This window comes from Mustela nivalis (assembly GCF_964662115.1).
Source record: "Mustela nivalis genome assembly, chromosome: 14".
NCBI classification, from domain to species: Eukaryota; Metazoa; Chordata; class Mammalia; order Carnivora; family Mustelidae; genus Mustela; species Mustela nivalis.
In genome coordinates, this window is record NC_139033.1 from 68,131,959 (window position 1) to 68,153,347 (window position 21,389).

Genomic DNA, 21,389 nt, shown 5'->3' on the forward strand with positions numbered 1-21,389 from the left:
AGAAGTCCTTAAGGCACTCTCCTCACTGTGTGCTCTACACTTTTTCTTGCTTTAATCTTGATAGATGCTGAAATTCCCAACTATGCCTAGGCAGCACCCAGGCTGTAATGGATCTAAAAATGACCAACTACACTGACTCCCAAGCCTGACTGTCCTGTGGAAAGAAAAGAATAGCTTGGCTGATCTCATAAGGAATCCTCTCAGGTAAAGGAATATGGTCTTCCTGATTCACTTCTCAGATCTAGGAAAAAAAGTACATATATACTATATTGGGGTAAATATTAATCATATAAAACCAAGCTCTTAAAACAGAACCTCAATTTTTTACAACTGTCTGTTCATTAAAGTTGTTCAGAATCAAGTGAAGCTGTTCTACATTAAAAAAAATTTTTATTGCCCTTTTGGAAAGCTGTGTTAAATATAATAAGTATCATACTTTCTTGGGAATGTTAGCTAAAGTTTCTATAGGAACTTAGCCACATCACATTCTTAGCACATTTGTGGTATGCATTTTTGAAATTGCATGCAATTTATGGTAATGAATTACAACTGATATGCAATTTACAGTATGTACCTGAAATTTTAGTATTTATTTTTAAACAGGATAGGCATGATTATGCACAAAATTGAGAAAATATAAAAGTACAGGTAAAAATGTGTTTTTTAAACTTTATTTTTTAAGATTTTACTTATTTTCTTGAGAGAGAGAGATAGCAAGTGAGGGAGAGAGTACGAGGTGGGGGGGCAGGGACAGAGGAAAAGGGAGAAAGAGAGCCCCCACTGAGCAGGGAGACTGATGTGGGGTTCCATCTCAGGACCCTGGAATCATGACCTGAGCCGAAGGCAAGAGTTTAACTGAGTGAGCCACTCAGGTGCCCTAAAAATGTGTTTATATGGGAGCATAAATTCATAATACCTTTTTTTAAAAAAAAAAAAGATTTATTTATTTATTTGACAGACAGAGATCACAAGTTGGCAGAGAGGCAGGCAGAGAGAGAGAGGGAAGCAGACTCCCTGCTGAGCAGAGAGGCCAATGCGGGGCTCAATTCCGGGACCCTGGGACCATGACCCAAGCCAAACGCAGAGGCTTTAACCCACTGAGCCACCCAGGTGCCCTTCATAATACTTTTTAAAATCTGGAAGTATTTGTTTAAAAAGATTTTATAATTCTTTTGAATAAAGGTTTTGTTGAAGACAGTAAACATTGACAATGTTTGACATTGACAGTAATTGACAGTAAACAATGACAGTGAATTTGTCATTCTTTTACAACACTCCATTATGGGCAGCTTCCTTATATAGTGGATAATACTAAAAAGCATGAAATATATATTGATCTATACACATATTTATGAATGATTCTTTCCCTGAAATCCAGGCATTTGGATTCATTTATTGCTGAGAAACTACCCCAAAAGTTAGTGGCTCAAAGTAGTGATTACTTCATTATTTCTTCATGATTCTACTGTGTGCTTGGAGGGATTAACTTGTTTCTGTTCCATGTAGCATCATCTGGGGGTTTCAGATGCCCAGGGGCTGCTGGAATGGCTTGACTTGGGTCTTAAGTCTGGAGTCTCTGTTCTGAGGGTCTGCTGGACTCCTCCGTTGTCCTCCATGTGATTTCTTGTGGTTAGTAATCGTGAATTTCCTCACACCATGGTGACCTCAGTTTAGTTGGATATCCCAGAGCACTAAATTGTTGGTTGCCAGGCAAACTGTCAAAGTTGGGCCTGATATTGGCACAGTGCCATTTTTGCTGCATTCTATTGGTTAGAACAGCTCACAAGGCCCCAGCCTCGATTCAGTGCAGGAGGGAACTCCAGGAGGCCATGCATCCTGGGAGACACAGTTCACTGGGGGCCATCTTTGGAAGCTAGCTACCACATCAGTGTTTATGAAAGAAATTCCATACACATTAAACTGAGTCTATTTCCTACCAAATAACCAAAACTAAAGAATGCTGAACTTAATTGTCTTTCACTATTCACAAGTCTACACCCAAATCTTTTTGATTTTTCCATGATCTTTCCCAAATATGCCTCATTCAAATTCTTTCAGCACTACAGTCTCTCTATTGGGTCCTAGCATGAGTCTCATCTAAACTAAATGTTTCCAGATGTTTGAATTCCCAAAGCCAGAAAAATTAAGATATAATTAACTTAATCTATGTATTTGCATCGAATTGCTAACTCTGTAAGTTTAAATTTCCAAGTAAGAACATTAAAAACTATACCATTTCTATTACTTTTGTTTCTAAAAGGTACATTAAAAAAAAAGTAGTAAAAATAATTTCAGACTGAACAACAGCTTTAAATAGAACTGCTTACTTTATGAAAATATGTAATAATTATTCTCATTTTGCTGTAGTTCAGGAAAACTCCACCAAGGAGTATCACTGGTTCTTGGACCCAGTGTTTGGAAACCTCTAGTCAAGCCACTATTGTTGAACATTGTCAAGGTCCTCTTTATTCTGAACCTTGCTAAATCATTTTCACATCTTTCCCTAGGAACTATAATTATACTGAGAATATTGCAAATTTTATAATTCCCTCTTTTACATAGAATCATTTAAATCTGTGCTAATGTAAATAATACAGTTATGATACACTTATTGTACTAGGATTGGATAGCATTAGCATATTCAACTGTTAAGAATGGGGACTCTGGAGTCTGACTGTCTCTATTCCAATCTGGATCTGTCATGACCTCAAACAAGTAACATATCTTTCTCCACTTCAGTTTCCCCATCCATAATGTAGGTATCAGCAGAATTCTTTTGAAGTTTTAATTGGATTCTATGTATAAAATGCATATAGTAATGCCTAGCATATGGTAAACGTTCAGTATGTATAATTAATGGTATATTCTATTGCACTTAGAATCTTAATATATACTTTAAGGGTGATCGCAAATATCCACAATGTTGTTGAAGAGATTAGCCATAACTAGACAACAGAATTTAAAAGTTGCAAAGGAACTTAAATGTCATGATTATACCTTATGACAGGTGAGGACTTTTTTATTTAAAAGAAAATTGATATGGAGTCCATCTTTCTTATGGTAAAAGACAACTATTTGGGAGTTACAATCACCAGATTAATCTTATTAAAAAGCAAAATACATAGGCCTCACATATATTTCCAGTAGCTTTGCCACATTGGTTTTCAATCCACTTATATTTATCAGTGTCACTCATATACTGTCTTAGCTACCTGCACTTTTTCATATGTGTTCAATGGAAAGCAACATAATGCTCACAGTTCTCTGAGAAACAACAAAATTCCAAAGAATACCTAAAAATGGTAATAAAAAAGGACAAGCAGAGTTTAGGAAATTTACTTTAGGGCAACTGCCAGATTTATTTTAAGCCCTATGCTTAAAAATAAATTTAATTCACATGACCAGCTTTAAATACTGGAGCCAAGAAAAGTCACTGCAAAAGCATTTAATAAAATACCTGAATTTTGTCTAGTTGTCGCTTTGCTATGATTTTTGTGATGACTTACTTCCTATTGTGATTTATACAGTGGTTTTTGTATCTAAATATTTCTTGTATATAATAAAGTGAAAATAGAAAAGTCATTTTTCAAACAATAAAACATTTTCCTAACTTCTGACTCACACCATGAAGTTAGTGGACTGTTCAGAGGCCATGCAATGTTTTCTTACAGAGGAAGAAAACTGGTTCATCCATAGCATTTTCCAGTGTGGGGAAACATATTCGTGTTTTCTATTTTTTTTTTTCTTTTTTAAAAAAGATTTTATTAATTCGATGGAGAGCTAGAAAGCCAAGCAGGCAGAGCAGCAGGCAGAGGGCAGGCTTCCTGACATACATGGGCTCGATTCCTAGACTCTGCGATCATGACCCCAGCCGAAGCAGACGCCTAACCGACTGAGCCACTCGGGCTCCCTCCCTGCTTTCTATTTCTAGCAATCTTTAATTTGACCTATGAGCCAAACTAAAGATTGACCAGGAACAAATTAAGGTAAATTTCCCGCGGACAGCCCTAAAGATTATCAGCAGATTGAGTAACATGTCTTTCAACCCTCACACCACAGTCAATGAAGCAATTGACTTAAGAGGAAATGCCCATATGGGGCGCCTGGGTGGCTCAGTGGTTAAGCCGCTGCCTTCGGCTCAGGTCATGATCTCAGGGTCCTGGGATCGAGTCCCGTGTCGGGCTCTCTGCTCAGCAGGGAGCCTGCTTCCTCCTCTCTCTCTCTCTGCCTGCCTCTCTGCCTACTTGTCATTTCTCTCTGTCAAATAAATAAATAAATAAAATCTTTAAGAAAAAAAAAAAGAGGAAATGCCCATAATTTTCATATTCTACATTGGTTCTGTTCAAATCACAATTTTAAGTGGCACTGAGCTTTTTTTTGAAATTGAAACAGGCAGGATCACATATCAAAGAGAACTATAACTGGAGTGATAATGGTGTGGAAGAAGTCGTATGAGTAACTTAAAAATATTGATTTTTTAATGAGGTTCTTTTCTTTTCTTTTTTAAACAAACTGAACTTGACTTCTATGGACTACATCTTCCGGAGTTAGTATTTTAGTGCTCCCCTGATACACACGCTCGGCTGAGGAGGGTTCAGTACTGCACTGCTTCGTAATTTTCCCATGGAATCGCAGACGGTTTAAACGCTAGTGTTCCCGGGGGGCCGACGATGAAGTACTACCGAAAAACAAACTCCGTTGGTGCTAAAATGCTGCTGCCTGCCGGCGAAAAGGCCTCTTGCCTAGAAAAGAATCTATTAGCAAAATAGCAATATCAAGCACTCCTTTCTCGTCAGAAAGCTCCGGACGGCTGCAGCCTAGAGGAAGCAGAGCTGAGGCAGCTGCTTAGGATGCGACCAGAGGCACAGCCCCGCCCCTCTACTCGGCACCCCCTCGCCAAACCTACCCCGACCTCCTCCCGGTCTCCAGAGCTCTACTTCGCTCCCCGCAGCCCGCTGGGGCGAGGGCGGTGCCTCCCGTCGCACCCTGTCGGCTCCTCCCAGCTACCAGCCTTCGGCGTCGGACCGCGAGGCCCCGTGCGTGCCCCGCCTTCCGCCCCGCCCGTCCCGGCCCAGCCCCGCCCTGCGGAGACGACGGCTTGTGCGCGCGCGCGCGCGCGCGCGCGCAGCGCGGGACCGATTCTCCTTCCGAGCGTCCGCGCCCCGCATGCGCAGTCTGCTCCGGCGGTCTCCGTTTGTTTGAACAGGAAGGCGGACATATTAGTCCCTCTCGGCCCCTATCGCCCCACCCCCCCAGGCTTTCGCCGCCGCGACTCGCCCTCTCCCGGGCAGGGGACGCAGCCCTTCCCAGAAGCTCCCCGATCAGCCGCCGCCGGGACCCGACTCTCGTCTTCCTCACCGCCCGCTCTCCAGTCTTTACTAAGTTTCCATCGGGCACCGACCTCGCCCTGCCCCGCAGAACAGCGCGGCAGCAGCCCTAGTAGCGACGGTACAAAATGGGAGAGTGAGCCTATCCCGCGGGAACCAGCTCTTGGCAGAGTCGGATTGGTGCGTCGGGTCGCGCCAAGGAAAGCCGGGGATGCGGGGCTAGACCGCCTAGAGCGCCTCTGAGCGGAACGGGTCGGGCCCGTGGCCCAAGCGGCGGCTGCAGCTGGCACAGCTCCGCACCCGCCCTTCGCTTTCGCCTTTCCTCTTCTCCCTCCCCTGCTGCCCGGAGCAGTCTCCACCCTGCTTCTCTTTCTCTCCCACCTCCTGCCCATCTCGGGACGGGGAACCCTCCAAGGCGAAGGCGGCTGGGGCCCGCTAGGCTGAAGCACCTCGCCGGAGCAACGAGGCTGGTGGCGACGGCGCTTTCGGCTGTCGTGAGGGGCTACCGGGTGGGATGCGACTTTGGGCGCCGGAGCGGCTGTGGGTCGCCGTTGCCCCCGGCCGGGGGTCTGGAGAGCGGAGATCCCCTCAGTGAGGGGGAGGAGGGGGAACCGGGCGCACCTGGTGACCCTGAGGTTCCGGCTTCACCGCCCCGCGGCCGCGAACCCACCGCCGGAGGAAGTTGGTTGAAATTGCTTTCCGCTGCTGGTGCTGGTGCGAGGGTATTGTCACAGTAGCAGCAACATGTCGACTGGGGACAGTTTTGAGACTCGATTTGAAAAAATCGACAACCTGCTGCGGGATCCCAAATCGGAAGTGAATTCGGATTGTTTGCTGGTGAGTAGCAGTTGTCTTTTGCTTCTCTGGGCTTCTGTATATGCCGTCCTCTTGCTTTCAGTCTAGTTATTTGCAAAAGAAAGTTTCAGGTGTGCATAATCTTGGAAAACACCAGAATCTGCTGGTTTTCCTGAACAGTCCGCTGTCTAAAATCTCATGCCGTGGCCTTATTTATCTTTGGACTGGCCCTGTACTAACTACTCTCTGAACTTTTAGCTCTGACTCAGTTCATTACTCTACAAAAGATATTTATAAACTTCTGTTGCAGGCATCACGTAAAAAGTTACCACGTCAGTTATTTCTGCATGTATAGTTTGTTGAATGACGGTCTTAGTAGTATTAATCTTTTTGATCGGTTTGACAGTAATACTGGAAAGACTACTTTCCACCTAGAGCGATTTAGCTCCCGAGGGTTTAGTTTTTAGACTTGGCAGTGATAATGGAGAATCGATATTGAGGAAGTGATTTTTAAGCCAAAATGTCATAGGTGATTTGAGTAGTGGAGGAACTTTTTGCTGGACTGTTAAGTGTTAAGACCTGAGATAACTCGTAGGTCACCACATTATTAACTCTTTTACAGTATAGTTGATTACAAGAGTAGCTCACAGATATTTTATCGTAACTGCCCTTTTTGGTGCTGGTGGGCTTACCATTATCATTTTTAAAACATTCTGAGGAGGTTTTTATGAAATGAAAGGCCAAATTCTTAAAGATCTTTAATTGATTACACTTCTGTTAATAATTATAGTTTTTAGGTTTTATCGACTTTCCCTGATACTAATAGTTGCAAACTCTGTAAGCGAGTTTCTCCTTTTACTTTACTGAACAACTAAAAGTTGTATAATAATTCTGTTTTGTCCAAACGAAACCACATAATCTCTAAGGTTACCGGGGTATGTATACGAATAATTATTTACAGCCTCCTCAGAGAATTAATGTTAGATGTACACAATATATCGGATTAAGTGAACAAAACAATGCCATTAAGAGAAATCATATTTAAAAATCTCATCTTGAATCAGGAATATTAATCATTTAAAGTTAACATGCCTTTTAGTTACTGTAAATATCTGTGTATATTTTTAAATGTGTACTCTTTTACCAGAAAATTTCTTTACAACGCTTTCAGAATTACTTTTAGCATCCTTGATGGTGAAAGGAGAGTCTTGTGGGTTATGTATTTGAAATGTCTCACCTGCGTTATGCATGCTTTTCATACTGAGAAACAGGATGGTGGATGCTTAATACAATATCTTATTGAATGAGAGAAGTGGAAGGAATTAGAACACATCTTTCTACTAAGAATTTGTTTCAAGACGCCCAATTCTTTTAATGTTTACCCAGTTTCCATGTATCTTTGATTCTGTTTTGCTTTTTGATCTCCTCATTCCATGAAATAGTGGTATAGGGAGGGGTTTTTTGGTTTTTCTTTTTAAGTTGTTGGATAGCCTCTTGCCTTAGTTTCATTGGTGGGAACCTCAGAGATTTGTTGAAATGTGGAAGATACGAAGAAATATAAGGCATGGATTCTTTTTTTTTTTTTTTTTAAGATTTTATTTTATTTATTTGTCATAGAGAAGCGAGAGCAAGCACAGGCAGACAGAGTGGCAGGCAGAGGCAGAGGGAGAAGCAGGCTCCCTGCCAAGCAAGGAGCCCGATGTGGGACTCGATCCCAGGACGCTGGGATCATGACCTGAGCCGAAGGCAGCCACTTAACCAACTGAGCCACCCAGGCGTCCCTATAAGGCATGGATTCTTGAAAGTCCAGTCTATCTAGGAAAACTAGACTTAATCTTGCATTTATACACAGAAATAGAGCAGAATACCTTGCAGACTGAAAAAAAAAATGTGTGACAGAGTTCAAATAATTGGTGTAGATGATACATGCTCTTGGTTATTGAAAGGAAGAGTGTGTTGTGAGGGCCAGAGTGTGCTTTATGATAGTGGATAGGATCTATATAGAGGGCATTCAGAGGGTGAGTAGAGGATAGCATGAATAGAGGATGTGATTGGCTGTGACATGGTTAGGGAATGAGCTTGGAAACATAGACTAGGGCTAGAATGTGGAGGATTTGATTGCTGGGCTATAGGAGTTTAGGTTTTCTTCATTATGTTGTGGCTATTAAATATTTGTAAACAAGACTGTGCCAGGATGAATGAAGATGAATCTGGTAGTTGTATGCAGGATGGAGTGTGTAAAAAGAGATCAGACATAGATTTAAGATTGGGGACTTTTTAACAAATTAATAGCACAGAAATTATTGAAGTCCCAAATTGGGGCATTAAAATAGGAAAAGAAGAATTGGTAGAACTTGATTTTCCGGGTTGGGGAGAAGAGGGAACCAAAGTGAGAGAAAACAGTTAGATGATGCTAAAAAAACTTTGAGGCTAGGTTATAGGGAGACTGTTGAAAACAAGAAGTGTCAGGTTTGGAAATCTCTTGGGAAGAAAAGGCAACAGTTTGATTTCAGGTTGTGTTTCAAAGGATAGTGGTGGGACAGCCACAGGGAAATGACCTGTAGGCTATTGGAGATAGGAAACTGAGCTCATAATTAAAGATAACAATTTAGAAATCATTTGCACAGAGTTGCAAGTTGAAGTTAATATGATGATAAACGGTTAAAGATGAAAGTTGAACAAAGAGGAAGAGTCAAGAAAGTCAGCAGTCAGGGCCTTTTCAGAGTTAGGACAGCCAGGTATCTTGGAACCTAAGACTTGTGAAAGAACATTTGGAAGAATAGTCAAAAGACAGACCCCTCCCCCCAAGCCCCTTGTAGTCTTACAGTCTTGATTCTCTTTTCTGTTTGGTTCCATAACTGTTTATTGATACGTGTTGAAATTTTGTTACTCTATTAATCTGGACTTGATAAAGATTGAATTTTTTCTTTGGAGACAAATCCTTTTTTCAGTTTTATAGTGTCTAGCCTGATTTTTCTTTGCATGGTATTTTGTTTGTCATTAAGGATTCATTCATTCTACCATTCAGAATGACCTATCAGATACCTTTTCCTTTTTTTTTTTTTTAAAGATTTTATTTATTTATTTGACATAGAGAGATCACAGTAGGTAGAGAGGCAGGCAAAGAGAGGGGAAGGGAAGGAAGCAGGCCCCTGCTGAGCAGAGAGCCCGATGCGGGACTCGATCCCAGGACCCTGAGGTCATGACCTGAGCCGAAGGCAGCGGCTTAACCCACTGAGCCACCCAGGCGCCCCACCTTTTCCTTTTTTTAGTGAGTCTGTTTTTACTCTTTCCTATCCGGACTTTGGACATCTTTTGTAGGGATGATACCACTTTTAAGTTGGTTGCCTTTCTTTATTATTTTGGCCATTGTTGATTTATTTAATTGATACTTACTGAGTATGTATTAACGCGCTATGTGCAGCATTCAATTTCTAGGGTCGTGTGTGTGTGTGTGTGTGTGTGTGTGTTATCAAGAAATTGTTTGTTCTTCACTTGAGTACATCCACTCTTCAAATGAAAGTTCCCAAAACTTGGTTTCAGAAGAGTCTGCTGGCGGATCTCTCTCCCTTTTTAAAAGTTTTTATTTCCTTATTTTTTGAGAGAGAGAGGAGAGTGTGTGAGCAGGGGGAGGGGCAGAAGGAGAAAGAGAATCTCAAGTGGGCTCCTTGGTGAGCGGTTGAGATCCTAATGTTGAGTATTAGTAGTTATAAAGTAATATAGCTGGAAGAAGCCCTGGTAAGTGGCTGACCAATCTTTTCTCATATAATTTATATGCCTGCCTGCCTCTCACCCTGCTTATTTTCTTTCTCTGTGTCTCTGACAAATAAAATCTTTAAACAAAAAAATCCTAAATATCTGATTAAAAAAATCCTAATATCTGACTGCCCACCAGGCATCTGTCCTCGGATATCATGTTACCACTTAAATTTCTCATATATTAAAAGAGCTTTCTTCCATATACTTCCTTATCATTGATACCGCTACTCTACCTGTCACTCACCTGGAATTTTTGTTGTGAACTTTAATAAGTCTTTGCTACATGTTAGATTATTTCAACTGATTTTGGCTAGCATTCCTGATACTAGATTATTGCTGTTTAATCCCTCTGTGTATTGTACTAGTTAAATTGATCACATTTGGGGTTATATTAGTGAAATGAAAAGACCCGAGGTCATTAAATCTTTGAACCTAAAGCTGTATGCCTGCCAGTGTTCATAATTTATGAGTTAATGGGTGTTAACCAGTACCAATTGCATACCTGGTTAATTTGGGTATCAGTATGTAATTTTTTTAAACAAATTATTCCATTCATTCATTCAATGAATCTTTATGTAGGCTTTAAACTTGGATTCAAATGTAGTCTCTGCCATGTACTTGCTAGATGATTTTAGATGAGTTACTTTAACCTGTCAAGAGTTTATTTCCTCTTAAGGAAAGTGAGGGAATAATACTACTAGATTGTTGTAAGGACAAAATATTATAGACAAAGCAGTTATCACAGCATATGGCATTTAGTAAGCATTTGTTAATTGGTAATTACTATCTTTGTCATATTTATAGTATTCCTATTTATGCTAGTGACTGTTTAGGTTGGAAGTTGATATTTATTTTCTTCTGTGAGTGCAGAATAATACTGGTACCTCAAGCCATGCCCATAAATTAATAATCCAGCTGTATTTTACTGAACTGTCCAAACCAGTTGTAACTAAAAACGGAGACATTTAGTTGGGATTGAGTAGAATGGGGAGGGACTTTTGGAGACTATTAAGTCATGATTTATAACATACATACTTTGTGCCAGGGGTTTATAAGAGAGGCAGTTGGGAGCTGGTTTGCAGATATTTAGTTGTTATCTTGTCCTCTTTCTTTGTGTATCTTTTGTACTTTTCAGTATGCATTCTGTAAATAGGCCCTCTTGCACTACAAGTATCCTGTGGGTGTATAGAGAGGTGGCTCAGAGTAACAGCTGAGACATGAATTGGACCATTCATTAATCTCTTGAGTCAGAAATGTTTTTAATTCAGAAGAAGGAACCACATAAAAAAATTTGTAATGAACAAAGAGTAAATTCTCAATTTTAGATTAGTTTTTGCACAACTTTACAGTTTAATTTTATAATTGTAAGTTTTGCTATGTGTACATATGGTAAAAATGAGATTCTGTTTTCATATATGGCTGAAAACTCCACATGTCAGAAGATGTACATATGGAGTTCTGTTGCTGAAGTAGTCAGTTGGCTCTACTTCCCCATTCCCATCCTCACTAAAAAAGAGGTACATCCATTTAGTTTAAGTACAGAGCATAGCTGATGGGTGCCACACTTGTGTGTACAAGGTAAATGGTGGTGCATTTCACAATGGAAAATATTTTTTGAAATATGCCATTTGCATGGTATACTAAAAAAAAAAGACAACAAAAAAACTTCTGGATTGAAAATTGAGAGCATTGGCATAAACTTGTTTTGCTGTTAATTTCTTTCGGTGACCAAGAGAGGGCTTCAGTTTCCCCCTTTGTAGAATGAAGGGTTGGGCCAGGTAGTTGCTGATGTCCATTGTGTCTCTAAAAATTCTGAGTCTTTGTTTATTATACTTCTTTAAAAACTTAAAAAGTTGTGTCATTGATTCATTACTTAATAGAATTTAAAAGTTAAATGGTGTTGGGGTAGAAATATAAAAATAGGAATGATCTTTGGTAATCACTGTTTTTAGAACTAGTTCTGTATAGCCTTGCAAGATCATCTTAAACTAATTGTTAATTGTTATATTTGGCACTTTTTTATTTTTGCATTTGTGACTTGTGTCCATAACACTTTTTCAACAGGGAAGGTAGTAATTGAGTTACTTATTTGCATATCCATTACAGTGTATACACGTAGTTTACTTCTCTAATACACCTGTTGGAGATTGTGAAATTTAGGAGTACATTTTCATTGCAGTTTCTAAACAGTGAGACATAGATGTTCAAATGTGAACATCCAAAGTTATATCTCAGAGGGTGAGAGGTTGTCTTAAACTTGTGTCTTCTTTTAAAAGGTATGCTAACCTGTGCTGCCTCTTTATTCCTCGTTTATTTTTATTGTACTGTTTTATTCCCATACTTTATAGACTTTATTCCATACTCCTATATTGACTTTCGGAAAGAAATTGAAAGTTTATCTCAGAGGAACTAATTTTGAAATAGTGGACCTCATTTAGCTCTTCCTTTTTCTCTTTGCTGTCATTCATTAATTCATTCATTCATTCAACAAATGTTTATCTGGTGTGTATTGGGTACTGGACACTCTGATAGGCCCTGGGGACACTATGTGAGTACAAACAAACATGGGTCTTGGTTTGTAGAATTGGTAGTCTAAGGAAAAGGGTAAATTTTGAGCAGACAGGAGTGGGGTAAGGCTTACAGGGGAGGTAAGATATGATCATGCTTTTCCTTTAAGGTTTGGGATATATTTAAATACTTGTGGTAAAGTAGTCTAAGTGTATAATTTTCAGCTATGTGTCTGTAGATTCTCTGTATCAGATTCACTTGAGGATTTGTTAAAAATGGAATCTGGACCCATGCCCAGACAAACAAAATCAGAATTTTTGGGGATGAGTCCTAGGATTCTTTGGGATGAGTTGTGGATTCTTAGACATACTCAAGTTTGAAAACTATAGGAAAGAATATTTTTGTTTAGTTTGATAATTTTGTAAATGAAAAATTTCAAACATACATAGAAGTAGGGAAAATAGTATCATGAACTCCCATTACCTAGATTCTGAAATTTTCAAAATTTTATTAAACTTGCTTTATTTATCACCATTTTTCTTACCAAAATATTTTAAAGTAAATTCCAGATATTATCATTTCACCCCTACATACATCAGTAAGTATCTCTAAAAAAGAACAGAAAACATTTTCTTCATTCTCACCATAGCCGTTATCACGTCTAACAAAATTAAAGTTGCTTTTTAAAAATCTGGATCCAAAGTCTACATCTTCCTTTGTTTGTGAGGTCTCTTTTAAGTCTCTTTTTAGTATAGTGCAGTCTTCTCCCTGTATCTTATCTGCCCTTACATTGTCTTGTTGAAAAAACTAGGTTGTTGGTACTATATAGTGTGTCACATCCTGGATTTTTGTTGTTGTTATTTCCTGGTGAAGTCATTTAATTTACTCCTGTATCTTCCATATTTCTTATAATTGGTAGTAAGATCTAAAAGCTTGATTTAATTGCTTCACATTTTTAGTCATAGATTGTGTTTTCTTACCTCATGTCAGGAAGCCTATAATACCTGGCTAGCCCACCCTCAGTGATGTTAAGGTTGATCAGTGCCTTTGGGTGGTAATTGCCTGTAATCATTTGCTTTGTAAAATCCTTCTTCATCCTTTCATCCATCCACTTATAATCTTCATTGAATCAGTCATTTCATTAGGGATAGCAAAATAATGACTTTCTAATTCTATTATTCCTTTTACATTTATTAACTATAATTCTTCTATTAAGAGAACTTAAGAATTTAAGAACTTTCACTCAGTCTGTAGGGCTGTTTGCTTACCATGAAATACAATTTATAAAATACAGGATGAATGTTTTAGTTTTTCTCCTTTACTGCCACTTCTCCAAGTAAGGTAATTTGGAGCCTTAGTGTGATAGATGTGGCACAAACGGGTATTTGAGAGAACTTTAAGGAAGGGAATATTTACAAAGATATAGACAATAATCAAGGAAATCAGTACATTCCCATCTAATTTGTATATGACTGTAATAATCTTTGATAGAGCTTCCTTGTTTGTTTTTTTGTTTGTTTTGGGTTTGTTTTTTTTTAAATAAAAGATGCCCAGGCTCATCTTGTACATTTCTTGCCCCATTGGAAGCCAGCCATTCCTTTCCTTTTAGTGGGGAATGATTGTCTGAGACCACAATATGAATTCTAGGGATATTCGTCGTTGCTGAGATGAAATTGCTTCTTGTTCTTGTTTAATGAATAGAACAATGAGTTTTTATTTTTGGGAAGAAGAAAAAATACACTGATAATTCCAATTTCAGTTTATCATCACTTTGAGTTTATATTTCTTTTACATGAAAAATCTTAGTTCTAACAACACTCAGAGATTACACTTTTGATTTCTAAGAACGTGGGTATGATATAGTTAAAGAAAAACTGAGCTGATTGGAATGGGGTTGGGGGATCTGAGGCCTTGAATATATTCATCTGATTGACTCTGTAAATTGTAAATTGAAAAATTATATGGCCTTTTACAGATAATATCCACTTTCTGAACTTTGGTTTTCTTTAGAAATATAATACAAAGTTCACTAATTAACCATCTTCAGATTAATTTGTCTTTGGATACAAATTTACGTTTCCAACCTTACCAAGAAATTCTGTTTTAGTTATACATCACCTGTTCTGTCATTAATTGCTTAAATTTTACTACTTCAGCAGGAGTACAAAGAAAATGTTTCTCTGATTTTTATCATCTACTCTAAAAGTGTTTACTCCTATCAGCCTAATTTTATTTCCTTTGCTTATTTCTAGTAATCTGTAATCATAGAGGCAGTATAGTATAGTGGTTACGAACATGCTGTGGAGTGTGTCTGTCTGATTTTGAACCTTACCCAGGTCAGCTGTTTATAAGCCTGGTGGCTTTTTTTTTCTTTTTTTTTTTAATTTGAGCACAGCTGACGCATAATGTTACATTAGTTTCAGGTGTACAACTTAGTGATTATTGGGTAAAGTTCTTAGTTTTGTTTTGTTTTGTTTTTTTAAGACTCAACACATCATCCTCAAATAAGATTAATCATAGACTTTTACAGGGCTGTTAGGAGTATTAACTGCGATAATGCATGTAACGTGCTTTGCATAGTTCCCAGCATTTAGTGGATGTTAGCTATCATTATCATCCTCATTGTCATCATTATATATCTTCGTAATTTGTCCTGGGAAAAAGGACTTTTGTGCTGACCAAGTGTGTTATTATCCACCTCCCCACACCATAGGCCAGCTTTTTATTTAGTTGCGTGATCTTGGGCAAGTTATCTAACTTCTTTGACCCTGAATATATTTAATCTGCCAAATGAGAATCATTATAATATTTACTTCATAGGTTTTAATTATGAGGATAAATGAAATAATTTATATGCAGGTGCTGTAGTTTCATCCAGATAGTGATAGTTACTATTTTCTTTACCTTTATATTACAGATTTGATGAAGGTTCCTCTGTATTTAGCAATACTGCTTAAAAACTTGGGAAAAGAGTAGAATGGGATTCTTCTTTTGAAATATGTTTTTAAACTCTTTTCTTTGTTTTCTGTTATTGCTGCCCTACCCAAGTCCAAATTTTTAACCCAACATTCTTGAATTAGTGGGCCATCCTAGCAGTTTGCCAATATAATCCATACTGTGTGTTTCTTTTTCTTAACTTTAGTGCTTTTTGTCAGGTGGTCTTACCTTCCCTATTTACTTAGCCTTACTTCCTGTTACTCTCCAAGGTAGAGTGGTCCAGGTGGTTTTTTCAGTTTCTACTTCATGTTGCCTGCTTTTCCTTACCTTTGCTCCTTTGCTCTCACAGTTCCAGGCCTTTTTTTTTTTTTTCTCTCTCTCTTTCTGAGTTTTCTTCTGTATTCGCCTCACCAATTTCCTTTTTCATCTGTATATTCTTTTTTTTTTTTTTTTTTTAAGATTTTATTTATTTATTTGAGAGACAGGCAGTGAGAGAGAGAGCATGAGCGAGGAGAAGGTCAGAGGGAGAAGCAGACTCCCTGTGGAGCTGGGAGCCTGATGCGGGTCTCGATCCTGGGACTCCGGATCATGACCTGAGCCAAAGGCAGTCATCCAACCAACTGAGCCACCCAGGCATCCCTCATCTGTATATTCTTAAGTCACAACTGTGTTATACTTTTATTTACTTTTTTGAACTCCTATAATATTTGTAATTGTCTTCTGTAGTTCAGAACTTACCACTGCTATCTTGTATGAGTCTGTCTTGAGTGTTGTTCTTACCTCTCTAATGAGAATTCCTTGAGGGCTTATTACAGTTTTGGACTTTATTGTTAAAAAATACTTGTCAGTTGTTGTGAATGATTATCACCTCATCCTATACCCCCGTTCTTTTCCTCCAAATTAGTTCGGATTCTTGACAGTTACAGATGATAGAACTCAACTTGAATTTTCCTAGGAAAAAATAATTTATCGATTCAGGGAAACCTGATCTCAGATTCAGTTGAACTTCAGTAAGAACTAGAGCTTGGGTCTCCAGTGCAAACAAGGCTCTCTCCCTTTATTTTCTTATTCTTTCTTTTCTTTCTTTTATTATCTTATGTTAGTCACCATACAGTACATCATTAGTTTTTGATATATTTGTGTTACTCTCTCTCATTGTAGACTGGTTTTAGTCACTTGTGGAAAATATGGCTGCTCAGAGCAGTGGAGCTTTTGTATCTAATAGCTTCAGCTTCAGCCACTGATTTTCAAGTCTTTGAGTCTCAAATTCAGGGAGCTCTGGTGCAAAAGAGTCATTGGTTTGGCTTGGGTCAGGGGCCCATTCTTAATCACTTGTAATCAGGAGGGCAGGATCCCTTGAGAACTATGAGAATGGGGAAGCAGTTTCTGGGAAAACAAGGGCAGTGGGACACGGCAAGCAGTTAAGACATGTTCATTATTCCACCCTTTCTTCCTTTCTTCCTTCTTCCTTTCTTCTTTTCTTTGGATAAATCACTTAAACTTTTACAACAACTCTTTCTTCAAACTATAAAATGGAGTTCAAAATAATTAATAAGGTAGTGATGAGCATTAAATGTGATGATCTGTAAAACAGAGGTTGAAATCTCACAAAAACAATACTGTAAGCTGATGATAAATGGCTTCCCCTTGGTTCCTTTTGATCTCATGCCCTGTGCTCATCTGGCCTGGCCCCAAAGCTTTTTTGTCTGTAGGTGGGTGTCTTGCCTCTCCGGGTTGCTAATTGGCTCTTTTGGTATACCCATATTTAGGTGCATCCCACAAAGCTTCTACTATCTTCCTAGTAGAAGGAGGAAGAAGTTATTAACCTCATGTGGGTTTTCTTGGATAGTTTTAGAATAAATTATTTATTATAACTAAATGAATTATAATTATAATCTAAGTAAAAGCAGCTTATTTTGTAATTGTAGCATTCAAGCTCAGTCCCTGCCTCTTTCTTCCTTATAGTAGTTGGGGAATAGCCATTAGATTTAGTGACGTGAAGGCTAATGCCTGTAAAGGTTTGTATTCCTTTGGGGCACCTGAGGTGGCTCAGTGGGTTAAGCCTCTGCCTTTGGCTCAGGTCACTATCTCAGCGTCCTGGGATGGAGCCTCAAATCGGGCTCTCTGCTCAGCCGGGAGTCTGCTTCCCCTGCCCCCACCCCCACCCCCCGCTTGCCTCCCTGTCTACTTGTAATCTCTGTCTATCAAATAAATAAATAAAATCTTAAAAAAAAAAAAAGATTTGTATTCCTTTTTACCTGTATTAACTAGGAGTCTTTAGGTTGTAAAGGACTAAAAACCCAAACCAAATTAGCTTAAGCAATAAAGAACATTTATTGTATCTGAATACTTTATATATAGGTAGATTCTAGCTTTGGGAATGTCTTTTTTTTTTTTTTTTTTTTTTTCAGGACTTTAAATGATGTGGTTCGTTGCTGGTTTTCCAGATCTGCTTCTTTAGTATTGTCTTTCATCTCAGATAACTTACTCTGATTGTAGGATGATTGCCAGTTTAGCTTCCAACTTGACTTGTTCAGGTACAATGGAAAGAAAAAGCCTTTTCTTCTAACCTTCAAATGAAGTCTCTAACCAATTTGGCCAGCTCAAGTCATGTGCCCATACTTGAACCAATCACGGTAGTTAGAATATGCTTTACTAATAAGCTTTTGCCTTCATCATGTACTCCACTCTCAATACTGAGGGTGAGACACCTTGTACCAAGATATATTAGAGTTGTGTAATGCAGGGGTAGAAATTGGAGTTCAGTTACCACAAGAAAGGGAAATGACATGCTGACAGTTCCAAACAACAAGTATCTACCACATTAGGTAGAGACTCCTCATCAGGAGGATCCCACGTAATGGTAGTTTATTCTTTTTTTTTTTTTTTTTTGGAAATTAACTTTTTTTTTACTGAAATTAAGTTACCTGACACTAGAATTAGAGTAAGTATTGTCAGCTAGTTTCCAAAGACTGCCAACTCAAGACTATAGCTGGGATAACATCTGATCCTTTAATGGAGGGATGTCTGTGTGGTGCTTTGCCTTTTTTTTTTTTTTTTCTTTTTTTCCTTAAAGATTTTATTTATTTGTCAGAGAGAGAGAGAGAGAGCGAGCAAGAGAGTGAGCACAAGCAGGGAGAACAGCAGGCAGAGGCAGAAGTAGGCTCCTTCCTGAGCAAGATGCCTGCTGTCAGATCTTGTGAGACTCCATCCCAGCACCCTGGGATCATGATCTGAGCCAAAGGCAGACACTTAACCAACTGAGCCATCCCAGCATCCTGGTGCTTTTCCTGTAATGATAAATCTTCGGGTGACACACTGAAAATTTTCCAAGTGCCTATTCATGAATCAAATACATCAAAACCAAATACAGATTCTTGTAGGCTTAACCACAGCCCTACTATATGAGAATTGGAGTTAAGAGATACAAGTATGCTGAAATATGTATTTTCAACAGGGCTTAGGTGATTGCATAGCCAGGTTTGGGAAGGACCGAATAATTGCCAAGTAGCTAGATATTATGCCTCCTCCATATGTCTCATTTTGGAATCTGCTGTGAGGAAAACAAAATCAAGTAGGATTAGGTGGAAAAACAACCTCCAATTTAAGAAATTCTTTTCTTTTCTTTCTTTCTTTCTCCTTCCCTCCCTCTCTTCCTTTCTTCCTCTCTCCATCCCTCCTTCCCTTCCTTTCTTCTCTCCTCTCCTTTCCTTCCTTCCTTTCTTTCTTTCTTTCTTTCTTTCTTTCTTTCTTTCTTTCTTTCTCTCTCTCTCTCTCTCTCTTCCTTCCTTCCTTTCTCTTTTCTTTCTTTCTTTCTTGCTTGCTTGCTTTTATTTCTTAAAGATTTTATTTGAGAGAAAGAGAAAGCGTGACCAGAGGGAGAAGCAGACTCCCCACCGTTCACAGAGCCAACCCTGGGCTCAATCCAGGATCCTGAGATCATGACCTGGGCTGAAGGCAGACACTTAACTGACTGAGCCACCCAGGTGCCCCTGTTTTCTCTTTTTTAAAGTAAAGTTTAAGGAAAAACAGGTCATATGATAGCATTTTCTGAGAAAGCTGGTTTTGTTTTATTTTGTTTGAGCTGATTTTTGGGGGGTGGGGAGGAGAGTCAAATTTGATAAAGAATCAAATCATCGTTGTACTCCCAGTACCTTGTTCCTGTGCCTGCCAAAAGGAAAGGTCCTGCTGTTTTCTTAGGAACTTATGAAGAAATTGTTTAGATGTGCAGAGGCTATAAAAGAATCATTTACCATATAAAATACAGAATTTTTCTTTTTTACAAATTCAGAAGAGATTGTAAATTTACTGTTCTTATGAGATTAAATTTTTTTTTCCTAAATGAAAACACATTTTGATTTGTGAAAACAAATTTGACTTGATTACTTTTGATTTGATTTGATTACTATTTGATTACTTAAATAGCTCTTGGGCTTCAGAGCTATTATATTTTGAGACATGGATGCTCAACATGTTAGCTCTGTGAGACCTGGTACCTGATTGTCTTGTTCATTGATGTGTCACTAGTTCTTGGAAGAGTACCTGGCATATTTTAAGTTTTCAATAAATATTTGTTTATTGTTGAATTACTAGAAAATGTTTCTGTGACAAAAGTCAAGAATGACTGACATGATGTTAAGAGATACGGTATAATTGGTAATTTATTTAAATCTAAGCTGTGTCTGTTCTCGGGGCATAACATTTTAAAAACTACAAGTGGTCTGTATAAGATAAAGGTGTATTTTTCCCCTTGATATATGAATTTTGGACGAGGGACCAAAAGCCTGTAATAGCTATTTTTATAAGACTTTACAAATTCATAATTTAATGTTTACAGCAATCTCATGTGCTGGGTGAGGCATATATTATTGTCACTGTGTAAATGAAATTAAACCTTAGAAAAGGTAAATGAATTTGCTTAACAGCATATAGCCACTAAGTGGCAGACTTTCTGATACTTAGTCTATAGTATAGTGGAAACACCAGGATTGTAGATACTGTGCTGCAGAGAGAAGTGTTTCCATAGTCTGAAGAGGGTGCTTTGTACACAAAATACACTAAATGAAAAATATTTAAACTGACCGAAAAGTATGGGGATTGGTAAATAATGAAGTGGGGAAAATGAGACATGAAATAGGAGGGGAAATATCTTAATGTGTTAAGTGGGTTGAATGGTAAAGTAAGTCCTATAATATTTTATCTGAGAAGCAGTGATCTGGAACTTGACAGAATGAGGGGTGGGAGCCATTTCTTTGATAGAAGCTGCAGTGGATTGCAAGATTCAAATAGTTGCCTGCTAAAATATATCTGTGGAATTTGACATGTTTGGAAAGTGAGTGTTGGTAGGCAGTCTGAGCTACGAAATATTGGTGAGCTGAAGTAGAATAAAATGTGTAGTAACAAAACAACATTGTGCACATGATTAACAGTAGACAATAGTAAAGTTTTCCTGTATTGGTATGAAATAACATTTGGGATGACTTTGGGAAAATGTTAAAAAGGTTAATATCCTTGTATTTGGATTACTGTCCTGTTTCAGGGGCTAGGGATAAAATAGGGGAGGTATGAGAGAATATTTAGGGTGATGCAAGTGTTCGCTATCTTGATTGTGATGATGGTCATGGCAGTTATAGAACTGTGTTTGTCAAGATTCATAGAACTGTAAACCTGAAAAGGATGAATTTTACCTTACATACATTATACCTCAATAAAACTGACTTTTAAAAAAGGAAAAAAAAACTTAATTGGTAAAGGGATTAACCCATGTCAGAACCGAACATATACTTGGTACTTTCAGTAATATGGTCTTTGAATATGAAGGATGTGTCTTTGTGTGACTTTACTTACGTGTATGTATGTGTTACTGGGGAAGAACCTCTGCTAACTGGATTTTGAAGTATGATGGCTAGAAAACAACTAATAATATTTGTGGCCAGTGATAAAATTAGAGCTTTTAGGTGAAAATTAGAATTTTGGAAAAGTTGTATCTGCCACCTTGACCTCGACAGCTTCCCAGGGCCTAAAGACTTCTTTGTGAGGTTGGTGATGACATTAACAAATGTG

General features: G+C 38.4%; 1 protein-coding gene and 1 long non-coding RNA gene across 5 annotated transcripts in view; one reads left to right on the forward strand and one right to left on the reverse strand.

The window, feature by feature from the left end:
* The first annotated feature begins 5,086 nt into the window (after positions 1-5,086).
* Positions 5,087-21,389, forward strand: part of ROCK1 (Rho associated coiled-coil containing protein kinase 1) — a 148,813-nt gene continuing 132,510 nt past the window's right edge. For 2 of the 4 annotated variants that reach the window (XM_082698740.1, XM_082698741.1), the window contains exon 1: positions 5,087-6,164. In XM_082698740.1, coding sequence (XP_082554866.1) covers positions 6,072-6,164 — 93 coding nt within the window. In that variant the 5' untranslated portion in view covers positions 5,087-6,071. The remainder of the gene's footprint in view (positions 6,165-21,389) is intronic. The other 2 variants (XM_082698742.1, XM_082698743.1) reach the window with 1 other exon arrangement.
* On the reverse strand, positions 5,713-15,844 carry LOC309847904. Its single transcript, XR_014302714.1, has 2 exons — positions 9,379-15,844; positions 5,713-9,167 (listed from the first exon to the last, which is right to left on the reverse strand). It is a non-coding gene; the product is annotated as an uncharacterized lncRNA (long non-coding RNA).